We start from the raw sequence: 18,739 nt of genomic DNA, 5'->3' as shown, positions 1-18,739 counted from the left end.
ATATTCAAGGGAATGTAACTGATCCAAATTATAGTAAAATGTTTTGTCACATAAAAAGAATCATGTAAGGTGGTCACTTAGAAGAGTTTGGTTTTAAGAAATTAAAACAAGAAAGGGCTGAGAAAAAAGGTGAAGACAAAAGAAAAGAAAACTAACGCCTACTCTTTGATACTAAAGAAGCAAGCAGTGACTTCTTGGGTAAACTAATTTTATAACTTTCTTTTCTTCCAGACTAGTGTGAAAATAACATTAAAAAAAGAAGTGTAGCACCTCTTAAGGGACAAGATTACTTGATTATTGTTTCTCATTCTCTTGACAATTTTGTACTTTATACAGCTGGAAAGATTTACCAAGACATCAAACTTTAGACTAGAAGCCTCTGGCGGATTTAATCTCTTTTATCCAATCATGAAAGAACTCATTTATTAATAAACTAACGGTAGGCAGTAATGGCAATTAAACTTGTCTCTTCTCCCAACTTCTTAGTCCTAATATGAAGCTGGCAAATTGAATGCTGTTGGATTCATATCCTTTTAATATTTTTAGGTGCACCAGTGTGAAGAGGCAAATCAAAAGTATAGGACATTTCACACATGTGAAGCTCTTGCCTCTCATGGTAGTTATATCTATTTGTGTATAAAATGTTTAAGGAGAAATAAACAAAAAAATTCAAGGAGTACACTTGAAGATTCAACCAAAGATCTTGAACCTGGGTTGAGGTATTAGAGAAGAGATAGAAAAACTGTTATTAAAAGAAACTTGATCAATCCAACAAATGTAAGGAAATGCAAAAAAAGGGGAAACAAGTACAAAGGATAATTAATAAGAATAATAATAAAAACTATGCTTCATGAAATGTATGTGAATGGGTTAAATTCCCAGAATAAGACAGACTTTAAAATTAGGCTAAAATACAAAATCCTGTTATACGCTATTACAAAGAAGACTTATAAAACAAAATGACAGAGAAAGACCCTAATACATTTTTCCTAACTGCTTAACAGAATCATTACTATTTTATATAGTAAATAGTTTTCCCAAAAATATTATTTAAAATTTTCATAATAAAAAAATCAGTATTATACCTGGACTTCAGAGGATGTTCCATCTTGTGCTAGAGCCAATAAAATGCTGACACTGGTCTTCAGATGTTGTCCTGAACCAATACCACCAACATAACGATGCAAACAACCAAGAGCCAGTGAATGTCCAGTTCTGGATACAACATCTCGGGCCGATTTCAATCTGGAAAAAAGTTATGCTTCAGGGATTGTTTTTTCTATTTCCCTAGAGCAATAACAAGCTTATGAGTCACACAATAAAAGGGATTCTGGAAATTAGAAAAGATTACAATCATGATTACTTCTTTCTCCTCTCTCTAATAAGAGTCAGGATTTAATTTAAATAAGAGCTGGAGATTTAATTTAAAATGGTTGGTTAAAGTCAAACATTTCAGTGAATAAAGCCTACTTTAATTTTAGAGAAAATCTGAAAGAAGAGCCACAACTTTTCGGTTTTTAATATTAATTATTCCTTAAAAAGCCAAGAGTCATTTGAAATGCCTTTTTTCTTGGTGTTTTAAATAAAAGAATAGCTTTTATAATTGGTTTGGAAAATATGAAAAAAGGTATTTGTATTCACAGAACTACTACTTTTAAGTTTCACAAAAGAAACTCCCTATAATTATAATTTGAACCTTTTAAAAATGGGCCAGTCTTTTTCCTTTGTGAAATACATCTGTATGAGTTAAAAGATAAAATGGAGATTTGTATATTACTTTTTAAAATAAGTTTTATTGAGATGTATTTATATACAATAAAATTCACCAATTTTAAGTGTACAGTAAAACGTACAATTTAATGAGTCCTAATAATTGTGTACAGTATGTAACCACCACATAATCATAATATAGAACAGAGATGTCCTAGGAATAATATAATAGAAGTCATATTATGTAATTCTAAATATTCTAGTCACCATACTACAGAAGGGAAAAAAGAAACTGGTGCAGTTAATTTTAATAAATTTTATTTAACCCAATATATCCAAAATATTGAAATATCAAGATGTAATCAATGTAACAAATTATTTCATTCAAATTATTCAAATTATTTCAAATTCAAATTCAAATTATTTGTTCATTCTTTTTATGAACACAGTCTTCAAAACCTGATGTGCATTATACACCCACAGCACATCTCGATCTGAAAAGGACATATTTCAACTGCTCAATAGCCACGTGTGGCTGGTGGCTACCATATTAACAGCACAGATACAAGACGTTTTCTTGACCACAATAAGTTCCCTCACGTCCGTTTGAAGTCCTCTACCTCCCCCTAACACTCTGGCAACCACCGATCCATCTTCTATCCCTACAGTGTTACGTTTTTATATATTTTCATCCAAATGAAATCATATAGTACATAGTCTTTAGTGGCTGGATTCTTTCACATAGCAGAATGCTTTTGAGAGTCATCCCATTTATTGCATAAGTAGTTTGTGCTTTTTATACAGCTGAGTATTTCATTTATGACTATACCACAATTTATTTATTCATTTACCAATTGATAGTCATGTAGATTCTTTCCAGTTTTTGGCTCCCAAGAATAAAGCTGTGATAAAAGTTTGAGTACGAGTGTTTGTGAGCACATATATTTTCACTTCTCTTGAGTAAATACCTAGGAGTGGAATTGCTAGGTCATAAGGTAAGAGTATATGTAAGTTTATAAGAAATCACGAAAGTATATTCCAAAGTGGCTGTACCATTTTAGATTTTCACCAGCAATGTATGAGAGTTCTAGTTACTCCACATCCTTTCCAACACTTGGTATTTCCAGTCTTTTTTCTGAAGCTACTCTAGCGGGCATGTAGAAGTAGCTCATCGTGGTTTTAACATGCATTTCCCTGTTGAATAATGATGGAGAGTATCTTCTCGACTGCTCTTTTGCCATTATCACATCTTCTTCAAATATTTCTTCTACCTTGAAATTTGTATTTTCATTTTAACATTATCATGCAAAAAGCAAAAGTTTTTAATATTGATGAAATCCAATCTATTAATTTTAAATATTTTATGGTTCATGCTTTTTGTATCCTAAGAAATTTTGCATAATCCAAGATGACAAAGTTTTCTTTTAGAAGTTTTATAGTTAGCTCTTACATTTGGATCCATATTGCTATCAAGTTCATTTTTTTATATGGTGTGAGTTAAGCACTGAGATTCATTTTTTGTGTTCCATGAACATACCTAATTTTTCCAGCACCATCTGTTGAAAAGACAAATGGGGAAATCCACTGTTTCCTCAGTGCCAGCCTTGGCACCTTTTTTGAAAATCAACCTAATATATATATATGACTCTTTCAGAATAAAAATTTGGAATAAAAATTTCAATCCATTGAAATTCCATTGATTTATATGTCTTTTCTTATGTCAGTTCCATCTGTCTTGATTATAGCAGCATTATAAAAAGCCTAAAATCAGGTAGGGAAAGTCTTCTCAGCTCTGCTCTTTTTCAGTTGTTCTGGCTATCCTGGATCTTGTGCATCTCTGTATAAACTATGAAATCAGCTTGTCAATTTCTACAAAAAGTTGTTACTTGAATTTTGACTTGTGTTATACACACAAATCAAACTGGAGAGAACTGATATCCTCAACAATGTGGAGGCTTCTGTTCCATGAGCATGGTATATTTCTCCATTTATGTAGGTATTCATTAACTATACTCAGCAATGTGTTGTAGTTTTCAGTGTATAGCTCTTACACACATTTTCAAAATTGTTCCCCTAGTATTTTTTATGTTTTATAAATGGCATTAAAAAATTTTTCAATTTCTAATTCTTCATTGACATGATCTACAAATATAATTGATTACTGGATACGTTAAGAACACACTAAACTGGGGCTGGCCCCGTGGCCGAGTGGTTAAGTTCACACGCTCCGCTGCAGGCGGCCCAGTGTTTCGTCGGTTCGAATCCTGGGCGCGGACATGGCACTGCTCGTCAGACCACGCTGAGGCAGCGTCCCACATGCCACAACTAGAGGAACCCACAACGAAGAATACACAACTATGTACCGGGGGGCTTTGGGGAGAAAAAGGAAAAAATAAAATCTTTAAAAAAAAAAAAAAAAAAGAACACACTAAACTCATTTATTAGTTCTAATAACTTTCTTGCAGGCTTCTTAGGATCTTCTCCATATATTCAAACTTCATTCAGAAGAACGACAGCTTTACTTCCTCCTTTGCCATCTGTATCCCTTTCGTTTCTTTAACGCTTGATTGCACATCTAGCGCAACGCTGATTAAAAGCAGTGAGAACAAACCTCCTTGCCCTGTTTGTGATTCTAGGGGGAGAGAATACAGTCTTCATCAAGTATAATATTTGTTGCAGATTTTTGTAGAAGGGCTATCAGATTCAAGATATTCTCTTCTGAAATTCCTAGCTTGTTGAGTATTTTATGATGAATGGCTACTGAGTGTTGTCAAAATGCTTCTACTATATCTAATAAGATGATCATATGAAATCTCTGTTTTAGTCTGTTAATTTGGTTGAGTTACATTGATTTTCAACATTAAATCTACCTTGCATACCTGGGATAAACCCCACCTGGTCATGATTTTCCCTTAAAAATGTTGTTGGATCTGAGTAAATTTTTATTAAAGGTTTTGTGTACATGCTAATGAGGAAGACTGGCCTTTCCTTGTAATGTGTTTGTCCAGTTTTGGTATCCGGGTAAAGTGGCCTCATTAAGAGTCGGACGGTACTCCCTCCTCTTCTATTTTTTTTTTTAAAGATTTTATTTTTTCCCTTTTTCTCCCCAAAGCCCCCCAGTACATAGTTGTATATTCTTCGTTGTGGGTCCTTCTAGTTGTGGCATGTGGGACGCTGCCTCAGCGTGGTCTGATGAGCAGTGCCACGTCCGCGCCCAGGATTCGAACCATCGAAACACTGGGCCGCCTGCAGCAGAGCGCGCGAACTTAACCACTCGGCCACGGGGCCAGCCCTCCTCCTCTTCTATTTTTCTGGGAGAGTCTGAATAGACTTGGTATTGTTTTTCCTTAAATGTTTGGGTAAATTCACTAAGGAAACAATTCCGGCCTGGAGTTCTCTTTGAGGGAAAGTTTTAAACTGTGAATTTAATTTCTTTCATAGATACAAAGTTATTCATATATCTATTTCTTCTTGAACGAGCTTTGCTAGTCTGTGTCTTTGAAGGAATCAGCCTATTTCATCTAAGTTGTCAAATTTATTGGCATAAGGTTGTTTACAATACTTCCTTATTATCCTTTTAATGTCCCCAGAATCTCCAGTGATAAAAACCCTTTCTTCCATTAGTAATACTGATTTGTGCCTGTCTTTCTTTCTCTCTCTCTCTCTCCTTATTTAGTCAGATGAAAGGTTTATCAATTTCACGGCTCTTTTGAAAAAAACAACTCTTGGTTTGAGTTTCTCTACTTTTTTTTTTTGGTTTCTCTTTCACTGATTTCTGCTTTTACCTTTAAATCCTGCTTCATTTTGCTTACTTTCAGTTCAATTTGCTTTTCTCTTTCTTGGTTCTTAAGATAGAAGTTTAGATAATTAATTAAATTTTTTCTTCTTTTCTAATGTAATGATTTTAATGCCATAAATTCTTCTTGAAATATGTTTTAGCTGCATCCCATAAATTCTGATATGTTTTATTTTCATTTATTGGCCCAATTACTTATCCATCTTGGTAAATGTTCTGTGTGCACTTGAAAAGAATGTATATTCTGTTGCTGGGTGAAGTATTATATAAATGTCAATCAGGTCAAGTTAGTTGATTATGTTGTTAAAATCTTTTATATTATAAATAATTTGGGGGGGCGCTATGTTTCTATCAATTATTGAGAGGAATGTTGAAATCTCCAGCTTTACTTGTGGACTTGTCTATTTTACTTTCAGTTCTATTGAGGTTTATTCCACGTATTTTAAAAACTGCATCATTAGATACATATATATTTATAATTGTTAGGTACTCTTGGGTAATTGATCCTCTAATCATTATGAAATCACTCATTTATTCTGGTAACAATCCTTGTTACAAAGTCTACTTTTTCTGATAATTACATAGCATAGCCACTCCAGCTTCCTTTGGATTAATGTTTTCATGTTATATCATTTCTATCCTTTCACTGTTGACCTATGTCTTTCTTTATATTTAAAGGAGTTTCTTGTAGACAGCATACAGTTAGAGCTTTTTTTTTACCCAATCTGACAAACCCTACCTTTTATTTGTAATGTTTAGACCTTTTGCATGTAATGCACTTATCAGCATGGTTGGGTTGAAGTCTACCATATTGCTTTTTCTGCTCTATTTGTCACATCTGTTCCTTATTCCTTTTCCCTCTTTCTGTCTTCTTTTGGATTTAATATTGTTTATGATTCCATTTTATCTCCACTATTGGCTTATGAGTTATACTTTTTTTTTTAGTGGATTCTCTGGAGTTTACAATAGACATTTTTAACTCATTATGATCTACCTTCAAAGAATATTATACCCCTTTATGCATTATCATATACAATCCAACACAGTATACTACCATTTCCATCTCCCATTCTCTGTGCTATTGTCATATATTTTACTTCTATACATAGTAAAATCCTACAATACACTGTTACTATTTTTGCATTAAAGAGTCAATTTCTCTTTTCAAGAAATTTAAAAAATGACCATGAGAACAAAATAAAAATGACAGGTCCATTTTAAAATGGACTATTAAGAATAAGTCTTTGTGGGGCTGGCCCCGTGGCCGAGTGGTTAAGTTCGCGCGCTCCGCTGCAGGCGGCCCAGTGTTTCGTTGGTTCGAATCCTGGGCGCGGACATGACACTGCTCATCAAACCACGCTGAGGCAGCGTCCCACATACCACAACTAGAAGGACCCACAACGAAGAATATACAACTATGTACCGGGGCGGGGGGCTTTGGGGAGAAAAAGGAAAAAATAAAAATCTTTAAAAGAATAAGTCTTTGTAATTATCCACATACTTACCACTTTCAGCACTCTTCATTCTTATATATACATCCAAATTTCCATCTGGTATCCCTTTATTTGCACAAAGAACTTCCAATATTTCTTAAAGTACAAATCTGCTGGCAATGAAATTTCTCAACTTTTCGTAATCTGAAAAAGTCTTCACTAAATCTTCATTTTTAAAAAGAATTTTCACTGGGTATATACTTTTAGTTTGACGACTTTTTTCTTCCAGTACTTTAAAGATGTCAGTTCACTGCTTTTTGCTTGCATAGTTTATGGTTAGAAGCCTACTGTTATTGTTATCTTTGTTCCTCCACATAATGTCTTTTTTTCAATACATAGACAGTTGATATTTGTCCTAGGAGTCAGACTCTGTCCATTTTTTTTTCACAGTCTTTTTTCTCTCTGTGCTTCATTTGGGATGGTTTCTATTTCTGTGTCTTCAATATCACTATTTTTTCTACTGCAGTATCTAAACTTTTGTTAATCACATCCAATGTATTTTTTCATTTGAGAGATTTTACATATCTATAAGTTTCCTTTGGTTTGTTTTATGGATTTCATTTTTCTTCTCATCACGCTCACATTTCCTTGTATTTCCTTAAAAATATGGAGCATATTTATAATAGTGCTTTTAATATTCTTGGTTGCTAATTCCATTATTTATTTCATTTCTGGGTTTGTTTCCAATTACTATGTTTTCTCCTAGTAATAGGTCTTATTTTCCTGCTTCCTTATATGTCTGATAAGTTTTGATCGGATACTGGACACTATGAATTTCACAATAATACGTGCTACATTAGTTGTATTTCTTTAAATACTGTTGGGCTTTGCTCTGGGATGCAGTTAAGTTACTTGAAATCAGTTTGATCCTTTCAAGGCTTGAGTTTAAGTGTTTTTAGGGTGGGTCAACACTGCTCTGCTACTAAGCCAACACCCTTCTGAGGACTCCCCTTTAGGAGGTCTTTCCAGTCTGGATGATGGGAACATGCATTATTCTTGGCCCTGTGAGCTCTATGGATTGTTTCACCTGTTCTTTTCTGGTGGTGTTTTCCCTGGTCTTGGGCTGTTTCCTTGTACTCATCACATATCAGTACTCAGCCAAAGACTTGAGATGACTCCTCTGCTCATAGCTCTCTCTCCTCTCTCATATTCTGCCCCATACATTCTAGCTGCATTGGCCTTCCCAAACTCCAAATTCTCCTATCAGCCTGGAAACTCTCTCCAGGCAGAAATCTGGAACAAGTATACTGTTCCCCTTGAGCATTTCGCATTTTTCGGAGATCACTGCTCTGTGCTGGCTGTTGTCCAATGTTTGAAAAGAACTGTTTCATTTATATGACCTGGTTTTCTAGTTGTTTAAGGCAGGAGCATAAGTCCAGCCCCTGTTACTCCACCATGACTGGCATTGAAAGTCCTGTATTTTTTTTAATATTTACATGAAAGAACAGATTTCATTATTTTATTGATATTTAAGTAGTAATGTAGAGAGTTTAAAAGGGAGCTAAGCTCTAAACCTCATTTTGGACAATGGATAGGATCAAATAAAAGAAGAGATGTAACAATACTTTTTAAGCCATAAATATTATGACTCATAATCATGCACCCATATAATCAGTTACTATTAGAAAACACGATAAGACATCACTAAGAACAAAGCATCTACAATAACAAAGGAGCCTAGAAAGCAACTTTGGCTGCACTTCCAAAACAGTATTATAACTCTTGATAAGCCATTCATGACCAAACTTCTATCAAACTCATAAAAGTAAAATAAAGTCAAGAGATGAAAAATCATCACCAAGACTCTGGTTGGTCAGTTTGCCTATGGCAAAGAAAGAAAAATTCCAAGTGCTGTCACAAAACATTTGTTAAGAAATGTAGTAATGAATGAAGTGAACTAATCCATCTTTAGCAGTATTTCTAACATAGTATATCTTTGGATAAGTGATTTTTATTGCTCTATGCCTCAGTTTCTCCATCTATAAAATGTACATTATCATTACTCGTATATAGCAGTTGATTTGAGGAATGAAATAAGAATGAATGCACTCTGTGAATTCTAAAACATTATAGAGATTAGAAACCTGTCTTCATGTTGTTACTTTTCAAAAGGTAACATTTCAGTGAGCTAAACAGCTGGGCCAATTTTCTCAGTGATTATAATCTATTCAAAAAAAGTAACCTAAGATATAAGAATGGACATTTCCCAGAGGTCTCAAAGCGATTTTCAATTTGAATGGAAACAAATTTAACCAGTAATGATTTTTATTTTTTTCTGAATTGGGTCTTAAGGAACTGAAGCTCCTCCCTATTAACTGAGAATGGTTTATAGAAACGATTCTGTAGTAATGCTAAGATGGCATAAGATTTTAATGTGCAAATATAGCTGACAGATCTGTATGTATAAGTGATTTTGGCTTTTCATAGTCAGATATTACATCAAGAAGAGATAATATAGAAGAAAACAGTCTGATATAATGAGAATTTACAATGAAGCTACAGGGTATTGAAGCTTTTTCAAAATACAACTAGATTCTGTCAAATCTAAGACACCATAGAGATTTTTAAATGTGCCGTTATTTTACATAGCAATATGAAAGAAAAAAATGCTGCCAAATAATTATGACATTTTGTAAAGAATTTAAGACAAACCCAAAATTCAAATAAATTAAAATGTGAAAAGATGGGGAACAAAGTCTATGTAATAATTAATTTCAGATCATAACCAGTTATTTGAAAAGCTAATGAAACTAAGCACTGAAAATATTTGCAAACCATTAACCAAACAGGCATGAATATGAATGAAATGTCCTTGGGTTTCACGAGAATAAGTACAAAATAAACTCTCCTACAGGTATTGAAGACAACTATAAATTAAAACCCTTTGTAACCAAAGAAAAATTTACAATTCAAAAGTCTTCCAAAGAAATACAATCCTATTTTACCTACTATTAACAGAGCACAAACCATTCAACAGGTAGCTAAGATTGTTAAAAATCTTTAACAAAGTTTGATTTTAGAATCAATGGCAATACTCAGAAAAGGCAAATCTAATCTATTGCTAGAAAACAGCAGAAGTCATCCTGGAGAAGATGGAGAGTCTGTGAATATTTTAACTCTCTCCTGCCTGCTCATATTATCCTTGGTGATTCAAACAATACACTGGGGTATTATCCTATAACCAGCCAAATTGCCATTCATGTGCGAAGACAAGAGAAACCATTCGTAGATATGCAACAGTTCAGAAAGCAGTTTTTCTTCAGAACAACTACTTCAAAACCACTGCTTTCCCCACCTCTCTCTCTCATTAATGATTATGAGTAGTTTGGTATAATTAGTACTCAAAATATACAACAGTTAAGAATGATTAATTTACATTATTTAACTGTCAATTCTTGACCACTCTTGACTTGCAACTTTTCTACTTAAGTACTTAACAATCAACAGTCACTAATAACTGCATGTTATCATCCTAATCATACTTATTTGGATTTCTCAAATCTCTCTTTTTATTTATTATTTATTTACTTATTTTTAAAGATTTTATTTTTCCTTTTTCTCCCCAAAGCCCCCCAGTACATAGCTGTATATTTTTAGTTGTGGGTCCTTCTAGTTGTGGCATGTGGGACACTACCCCAACATGGCCCGATGCGCAGTGCCATGTCCACGCCCAGGATTCAAACCAGCAAAACCCTGGGCCACCAAAGCAGAGTGCGCAAACTCAACCACTCGGCCACGGGGCCGGCCCCCATCAAATCTCTCTTTTTAATTAATATGCAACAAAATCTTTAAAACCTAATGCTAATTTTATCCAATTTCAGGGATAATTTAAGAGAGAAACTTGAGAGCAGTTAGAAAAAGAATGGTTTATTCTAAAAATTGAATAATTAACATAAAGAAAAACAGGAGTGGGGGCAGAAATAAGGACTTCAAAGCACCTCTTCAGAGCAGAATACATAATGGAGAAATCCTTATTAACAATCCTCTTGATTCCACTATGTAACATTCAAGAGCTAAAACACAAACCTTTACCATATTGAATGTATCTAACTTTCTTATTCTTATTACAACTTTCCCAGATTCTAGAGTTTAATCAATTGTTGAATTAAAAATTAAGATCATTATGAAAAAATACAAAATAGTGTCACATGCTATACCACATGGAAAACATATAGTCCAGTTACTAATTACCGATTACTTGAAAGATATCTTTGTCTATATGAGAAATTTACTTGTTGGTAAAGAGACCCACTTACTTGTCAAAGCTATACTGGGCCATTCTAGCAATAAAAGTTGCTTCTCCAACCACCTGAGCCATTCTTCCAAGAGCTTCCCCTGCTGCACATCGTAAGATGGGGTTTGGGTTGTCAAGAGCACCCATAACCAGCGTCAGAGCAGATTTACGAACTTCCTCAGGTCCTAAAGTACTTTTATTTTCAGCCAGGCCCTATGGTTATTTAAAAAAAAAAAAGCAATTCATAATTCACACTAAATAAAAGAAAAAAATGTGCGGCAATCTTTGTAAATATACATGTATCGCCGCACATTATTTTCTTCAGCCAACTTTCACACACATATACTGTGCCTAGAATAAAGACCTGTTAAATTGACAGTAATCACTTTCCTAAATGTGATTTCAGAACATGATATTTAACACAGATATAGTCCAACAGGTCCTAAAACCAACAATCCCAGGGAGTGTCTCTATCCAAAGACTACCACTTAGAAGTTATTTTTATACATAAAGGACACTGTATAATTAAATCGACTGTTATTTAACTGAATGAAATTTATCCTTTTAACTTTGATTAAGAAAACTGTGATGTATTTATATAAAAATTCCAGATAAGATAATTAATTCCAGTCAGGTGCCACATAACAACAGTTTGGTCAATGATCGAGTGTATATACAATGGTGGTCTTATAAGATTAGTACTAAATAGCCTAGGTGTGTAGTAGGCCATACCACCTAGGTTTGTGTAAGTACACTCTATGATGCTTGCACAATGATGAAATTGCCTAAGGACGTGTTTCTCAGAACGTATCCCTGTCGTAAGTGACGCATGACTGTATGTCATAAAGCGTATATCCAAGAAATATCTAAAGACAAAATGAAGTAAGAATAATCAGTAACTAAATGTTGTTATAGTCTGTTCATCACACTACATGTTAATATCCCTGTTCTAGCACTTACCATCCTGGAACTTAATTTACTTCCTTGAGACCAAAAATCCAAGTCATGGTGCCTGGGGAAAAAGTTAACTATAGCAGAGGCACTAGCGAGCCTATCTATGAAGAAAAGTATACTGTATAGCAATATTACCATTGGTTCACTAGCCTTCCAACCGCTGAAGAAGACCATGACCACCCCACTCCATTTTTTAAAAACTCAGATGTTGGTCTTAGCTGATCATCTCTAAACAGGGCATATACTAATGGTTATATAAATGGTACAAACCTTTATTGTATAACCAATGCCTATATCCCTTTTCCCTGATGTTTATAAAACATTTTAAAACAGTACTGCCTTACAATAAGCTTAGTGCTGAATAATATAACACGTTTTCAAATACATCATGAGAGGCTGTAGGCTGCATAGTACAGTGTGTGGACTCTGAGAGATAGGCAAAATAGTTATTTCACTTCATATGTGTAGAAACTAAGGTTCAAGAAAGATTAAAGGAACTACACAAGACATAAACCTAGTAAATAGCTAAACCAGACCACAATCTCTAAACGCAGCATTCTTTCAAATGAACAACATAGCCTCTCCTGATTTATGGTCTAAACCACAAACTCAGCAGAATATCAGATTTCATTAGTAAGACATCTTTGAAAATTCTGAAAGAACTTACTGATACTTGTAAAATCTGAGCAGTCAAATTGAAACATGAACTTTAACATTACTAAAATATGAAATACTTATTTAATTACAATGAACTTAATATAAAGATTCCACTAATTTAATTAAATTAATATAAAAACAGAGTTATCAAGTAATATACATATAAACATAATAGTCTAGCTCTGCCTGCCTCATTAAAGGTATTAATTAAAATCGTAGTTCAGAATATTTATTATATTTTTAAAGTAAATACCTTTAGCGCACTAAGAACAGCTGTAAAAATATTAAGCTGCACAGCCTGCTGGCGGACACCTTTGGCTTGTTTAACACATTCAGCAAAGTGATCCAACATCTGCAATCTACAATAATAGAATAAAGATCACATTAGCAATACTTTCTATTCAAATATGGCTCAGAAAACAGAGATAAGAATATAAACTCATTGTTTAATAAATAATGCCCCATGCTGTCTCTTTTCTATTTCACTCCCACAGCTGGTCCAAACCAGATCTCTTGCTCCTGAATTAATATAGGGACGTGTGGTTATTAACCATAACAAGATTGGAGACTAAATATTAAGTTTCAATTTGCAAAATAAGGTCATAATTTTAGTGGTCTTTAACATTAACACCAGCGTCCAACAAAGTCCCTGGCATATAGCAGGCGCTCAAGGTTTCTTGAATAGAACAACAGTCGTTCCTTATAAACCTGTGTGGAAGATTTTTAAGTTGGAAGTAAAAAAGTGTGGCCTAAGTGTTTTCTTTTTTTAACGTACTCTCACATAGAAGAAAATAGTAACTCATGTTCTACCCTTAGAAGCTAATTCAGAGATTTTAAGAAAGATTTAGATTTGGTCAGTTTTTTCAAATGTAAAAAAATCAGAGGTGAATTGGTTTTCTTATTATTTCAAATTTTTAAAATGAGACAGTTAACAACAAGAAGAAAATCACAGCCATTTGAGACTATTCTTACAAAAGAGAATGAGATCATTTCAGATTCCTCTAAAAAGAAATGGGGCGGGTCAAAGAAATCCAAACATGTTGGATTCAGTACTAAGATAACTATAACCTAAAGTAGAAATCAAAATCTCCCTACAGTTACTATAAGGATTTAAGCTCAATTTATAACAGGTCATAGTCTCAGGTCAAAGCATTTTTCAAAATCACATAGGAAGAAATCATCTACCCTCCAGCAGGGACTCCAGTTAGAGTTACTTGAGGCTAAAGTGGACTATGTTTCTACGGTTGCTCTGATACAGATCCACGTCTGCTGCGGGTGAGAGAGCAGGGCATTATTCACACTGCTTTCAAGCACACACATAAGAACACCCACGTGGTCTCCAACACTACCATTAAACATCATTTGCCTATAACTAACCTCAAATACATAACTTAAAAATTTTTTTCCTTATTATAGAATATTTCATTTAATTTGGAAATAGTAATAAAAAGTTACTACCTAGAAATAACCTTTGTATATGTCTATGTTACCTTTTTCATTTAACACTGTATAATAAGCATTTTCTGATATCAAAATATCATCTCTGTAAAAGTACTCCTACCTGTCAACTTTCCATAATTTATTCACTCATTTCTCCATCATTGGATATTTATGTTATATACTATATTTTTAATAGAATTTATTTATTTATACTTCACTTTATTCCACAAAGTGCTTTTAAGACAATCCTGGATTCTAGTTATGGCTTTCAAAACTAGCTGTATAACTTAAGGCAAGCCATAAACTCAAAGACCTGGATTTGCTTAGATTTAAAATAGGGACATTAAAGTAGATGCTTTATAAGATTCTTTCACATTTAATGTTCTTTTTTGTTGTTGTTGTTTTTAAAGATTTTATTTTTCCTTTTTCTCCCCAAAGCCCCCTGGTACATAGTTGTGTATTTTTTAATTGTGGGTCCTTCTAGTTGTGGCATGTGGGACGCCGCCGCCTCAGCATGACTTGATGAGTGGTGCCATGTCCGTGCCCAGGATCCAAAAGGGCGAAACCTTGGACTGCCAAAGTGGAGCGCATGAACTTAACCACTTGGCCATGGGGTCGGCCCCTCACCTTTTAATGTTCTTTAACATTTATGTGGCAACCAAATGTTCTTAAAGATATCTGGGTAAAGTAAAATTTCATATTTAAAATTCTTCCCATCAAGTTAAAAAGCAATTAATTAAGTAACTTACAAATTTAAAGATATGTCATCTTTTATATACAAATACAACAATGCTTTAAGGCATATTTTATAAAACTTGAGTTATCTGTGAAAGTCTTGAATTAAGTCATTTTCACTCTTTCGTTTGGAAAAATCACCATAAATATACAAAATACCTACTAAAGTTAGGGATAGTGTTTGTGTATACAAATATAGGAGACTAAAATGCTCCTATTAAAAAAAGAACCAGTTACTTTAGTTTCCCAAGTTCCAGACTTCATCATCTGATAAATGTAATTAGGAAGCAGACTTTTCACCCATTTACTTCTTCAGTAACAAAAACAAAAGACTTAAAAAACTGATGTCCCTAATAAAAGACACAATCAAAACCTACTTATAAACTGGCAAACAAAATTTACAATGAAAATTTTGTTGTATAACACATAGTCCACAATACAATGGATACCAGATGCCAGTACACAGGGCCAAATCTTAAAAACTGCTTCAAATTATGTGGAATTTGCATGCAATTTTTTTATCATGAGTGTCACTTATGTTACTACATTTATGAACCTACTATTTAAATTGTAATTTACCTTTTACATAGTTAACTGGGATGGGAAAATCTACTGTTTGAAAACCATTTATATTTAACTAAAATTATCTGACTGACTTCATACTAACCGGTGTTTATAAGAAACATGAGGAAACACTACACCAAAAAGAGCCACAGAAGCATCAATGACTGAAACTCCAAGAGGGAGAGGACCAGGCACAGCCTCCCCAGCAGGTATTCGTAAATAAATGGAGGATGGATCATGCTCCAGAGCCCCGCTTCCAGATGCACTGTTCGGCTGGAGCTGCAAAAGAATAACACAAAAACCAGTCAAACTCTATTTTGAGAAATTCACTTACTAAGTAATGGGTATGAAGAATAGAACAGGGGAGCAGGGAGAAAAGGTAACAAAAAAGAACAGAATGATTGAATCTGAAAATCCTTAATTAGATAAAAACATAATTTGGTCATTTTTTACAAAGTCACCAGTAGCACTTTACACAATTTTAAGAACACTTGTTCATTCTAAAACATTTTTACAGTACCCACCTTAAAAATGTGTAAGCAAAACTATATCAGGAATAACTTAAACTCAAAAAAAAAATCTTCGAAAGGGGGCTTTAGTAACTCTTTAAAAAAGTACATAATAATGTATTCAATAGGCAAAAAAGGTTCTAAATCTCCAACCTGATAACTACCCATTCCTCTCTAATCTGTCACAAAACAAATTAGAAAAACCCAAAACTCCAATAACCAAAAAGCCAGTTAAAACTGATCTTTGCCACAGCCACCACAGGGTACCTAAATACAAAGAACACGGAATAATTACAATATGCCAAATTCTAGCTATTGTTGTTTACCTTTTTTCCACTATTTATCTACCACCAGAAAGTTATCTTTAAATATCTAAGAAAGCTAAATGAAAACTAAACCTTAGTCTACAATATTTTCTTTTTAAACAACATGTGTAGTAGTACCAGTTTTCGATTGTGCTAGGATTTCATTTCCCCGTATCATTTACTACCTGGTCTTCAATTGATTTATGATCAGTTTCCTGAAGCCAGGAACCAAGAAGAACACTGTCATCATAATGGCAGAGGGATCTGAGGAGGGAAGTAGTTGTGTTGGCTGAGTTGTCAGTCAAAGTGAATTCTGCTACCAGTTCTCTAAGAAGTGCATTGAAAGAGCCTAGAAAACAGAACTTCAGATCAGATTAAAAAGAATAATTTTTACAAAAATTACAATCATTGCCTACAAAAAGCAGCAACATGTTCAACAAGAATAAAATAACTGTCTGTTTCCTTTTTAAAAAAATCAATATTAAATATTTTAATGCTGATTTTTATAGACAAACATGGTACTTCCTTTATTATTATTGTATCATGCCTTTTGGTCCAAATTATTTAAAGTAATCAAAAACTCAAATAGAGGAACAATTCTTTATTTTAAATACATTAAACATGACATGATTATTATTTACTATTAATTACACAATGATGTGCAAACACTAAACCAGAGCATATCAAAATTCTTGGGCATGGCTTAACTGGAAACGAATCAACGACTTTAGTTTAATACTAAAATTTTATATAATATTTACCGTCTGAAAAGCACATTACTATTCTCCCTCCAGATTCCTAAATTATTGGCTATACTATAATGTATATGAAGCAGTTTAGAATAGTCATTAAAAGTGCAGACTCTGAAGATGACACAGCTGGGTTTGAATCCAAGCTCTGTCACTTACCAGCTGTCACACTTGAGCAAGATGCATTATACTTTATCTACCCAAGATTCTTCATCAATAAAAGAGAGCTGTATTCTAGCCTCATAAGGTTGTGGTTAGAGTCAAAGAAGCTAATACAGGTAAAGATCTTAGGATGGGGCCCAGAGCATAGTAAGTGCTCCACAGGCGTTAGCTCCTCCATATGAAGAAAAGGAAAATGGTTGCCTTCCTCTACATAGTGACTCAGTGAGAGAGAGCCATGGTCAGAACTCCGTAAAACTGTGAAGAACTGGAAAGGTATATTGAAGAATTTTTATTAGATACCACAAATTTTATTTACCTTCATAAGTTTTTGGAGGTAACAAAGCCAAGATATCATAAAGTCTTAAGCGGACCATTGCAGCACTAGCTTTCAGATGAGCTCCATGGGCTTTAATTACAGAAGGAATGCTAAAACATCAAAAGTATGGTTAGTATCAGCTTATTACAATAAGCATTACTTATAAACACTTTTTTCAGCAAAATATCAATGTACTATCAAAGTACAATGTACTACCAAAGTATCAACAGCAACACTATGAAACACAATTTTATTTCAATCTACACCCTTACTTAAATTTTTAAAGTCGTCTTTCAAAAAGAAAGTTTTATATGTTTCCTATATGATACTAGAGGGAAGTACAAAACATGACTGTTCATAAATATGTAAAATTGGGTGTTAATTTATCATAATTGCTTACTTACTGTGACATCATAGTCATGGCACATTCAATAGGGGTCATCAACTTTCTAATCACATCTTCAGTTAGGAGCTCAGGACAATGTGCAACAAAACTCCTCATTGCTAGATAAAATGTAAAAAGGACAGATTTGGAGCAACTTTTGTGAGGATGAATAAATTTATAAAACTATATGATGGTACTACAGTTCTTAATTATTATAAAATATAAAGTTCTAAAACCAGGTCAAACCAAAAGAAGAACGAATTGCAACCACAGAGAAAAATCATTGGAAAAGGCTAGAAGAAGGGTGAGCAAGAGAAATGGAGGGAGGGAACACGTCTGTTAGGGAGATTCCCGTGAGTGGGAATTTTGAGGTCTATAACCCCCTCATGAATTTGGATGACAAAAAGGAAGCAGTTTCAAGACAGAACCAAGAGTGGACATAATGGTCCAGTGAGGAGGAGTATCTTTATTGGCTCTTTAGCAACAGAGCTAAAGACTAAAATGCTCTTAGATGTGTGGGAACAAAACTGAAACCTTGCCCAGCTGCCCTATGGCTAAGTGTACATCTGTCTCTCACAGTTTGGAAAAGAAGCACTTTTCACCCTGAGATAAAACAAAAAAAGAACAGGGTCACCCAGTGTAATTCTAGTGCCCAAACTAAACAAAACTTGAGCCTTTCCTGTAAGTTGCTGACTCCCAAACAAAAACAATTTTACTCATAATTTTTATA

The 18,739-nt window shown here is 33.8% G+C and overlaps 1 protein-coding gene across 2 annotated transcripts in view; it reads right to left on the bottom strand.

Annotated features, from left to right (window-relative positions):
* Positions 1–18,739, bottom strand: part of HEATR5B (HEAT repeat containing 5B) — a 103,681-nt gene that overhangs the window by 56,677 nt on the left and 28,265 nt on the right. For both annotated transcript variants that reach the window (XM_046660574.1, XM_046660575.1), the window contains exons 13-19: positions 18,029–18,128; positions 17,625–17,734; positions 16,583–16,746; positions 15,687–15,862; positions 13,098–13,203; positions 11,256–11,446; positions 1,086–1,245 (exon numbers count right to left, since the gene is read on the bottom strand). In XM_046660574.1, the coding sequence (XP_046516530.1) occupies positions 1,086–1,245; positions 11,256–11,446; positions 13,098–13,203; positions 15,687–15,862; positions 16,583–16,746; positions 17,625–17,734; positions 18,029–18,128 (1,007 nt within the window). The remainder of the gene's footprint in view (positions 1–1,085; positions 1,246–11,255; positions 11,447–13,097; positions 13,204–15,686; positions 15,863–16,582; positions 16,747–17,624; positions 17,735–18,028; positions 18,129–18,739) is intronic.

This window comes from Equus quagga, chromosome 5 (assembly GCF_021613505.1).
Source record: "Equus quagga isolate Etosha38 chromosome 5, UCLA_HA_Equagga_1.0, whole genome shotgun sequence".
Classification (NCBI taxonomy): domain Eukaryota; kingdom Metazoa; phylum Chordata; class Mammalia; order Perissodactyla; family Equidae; genus Equus; species Equus quagga.
The sequence above is the reverse complement of the archived record's forward strand: the minus strand, read 5'-3'. Positions and strand labels throughout refer to the sequence as shown.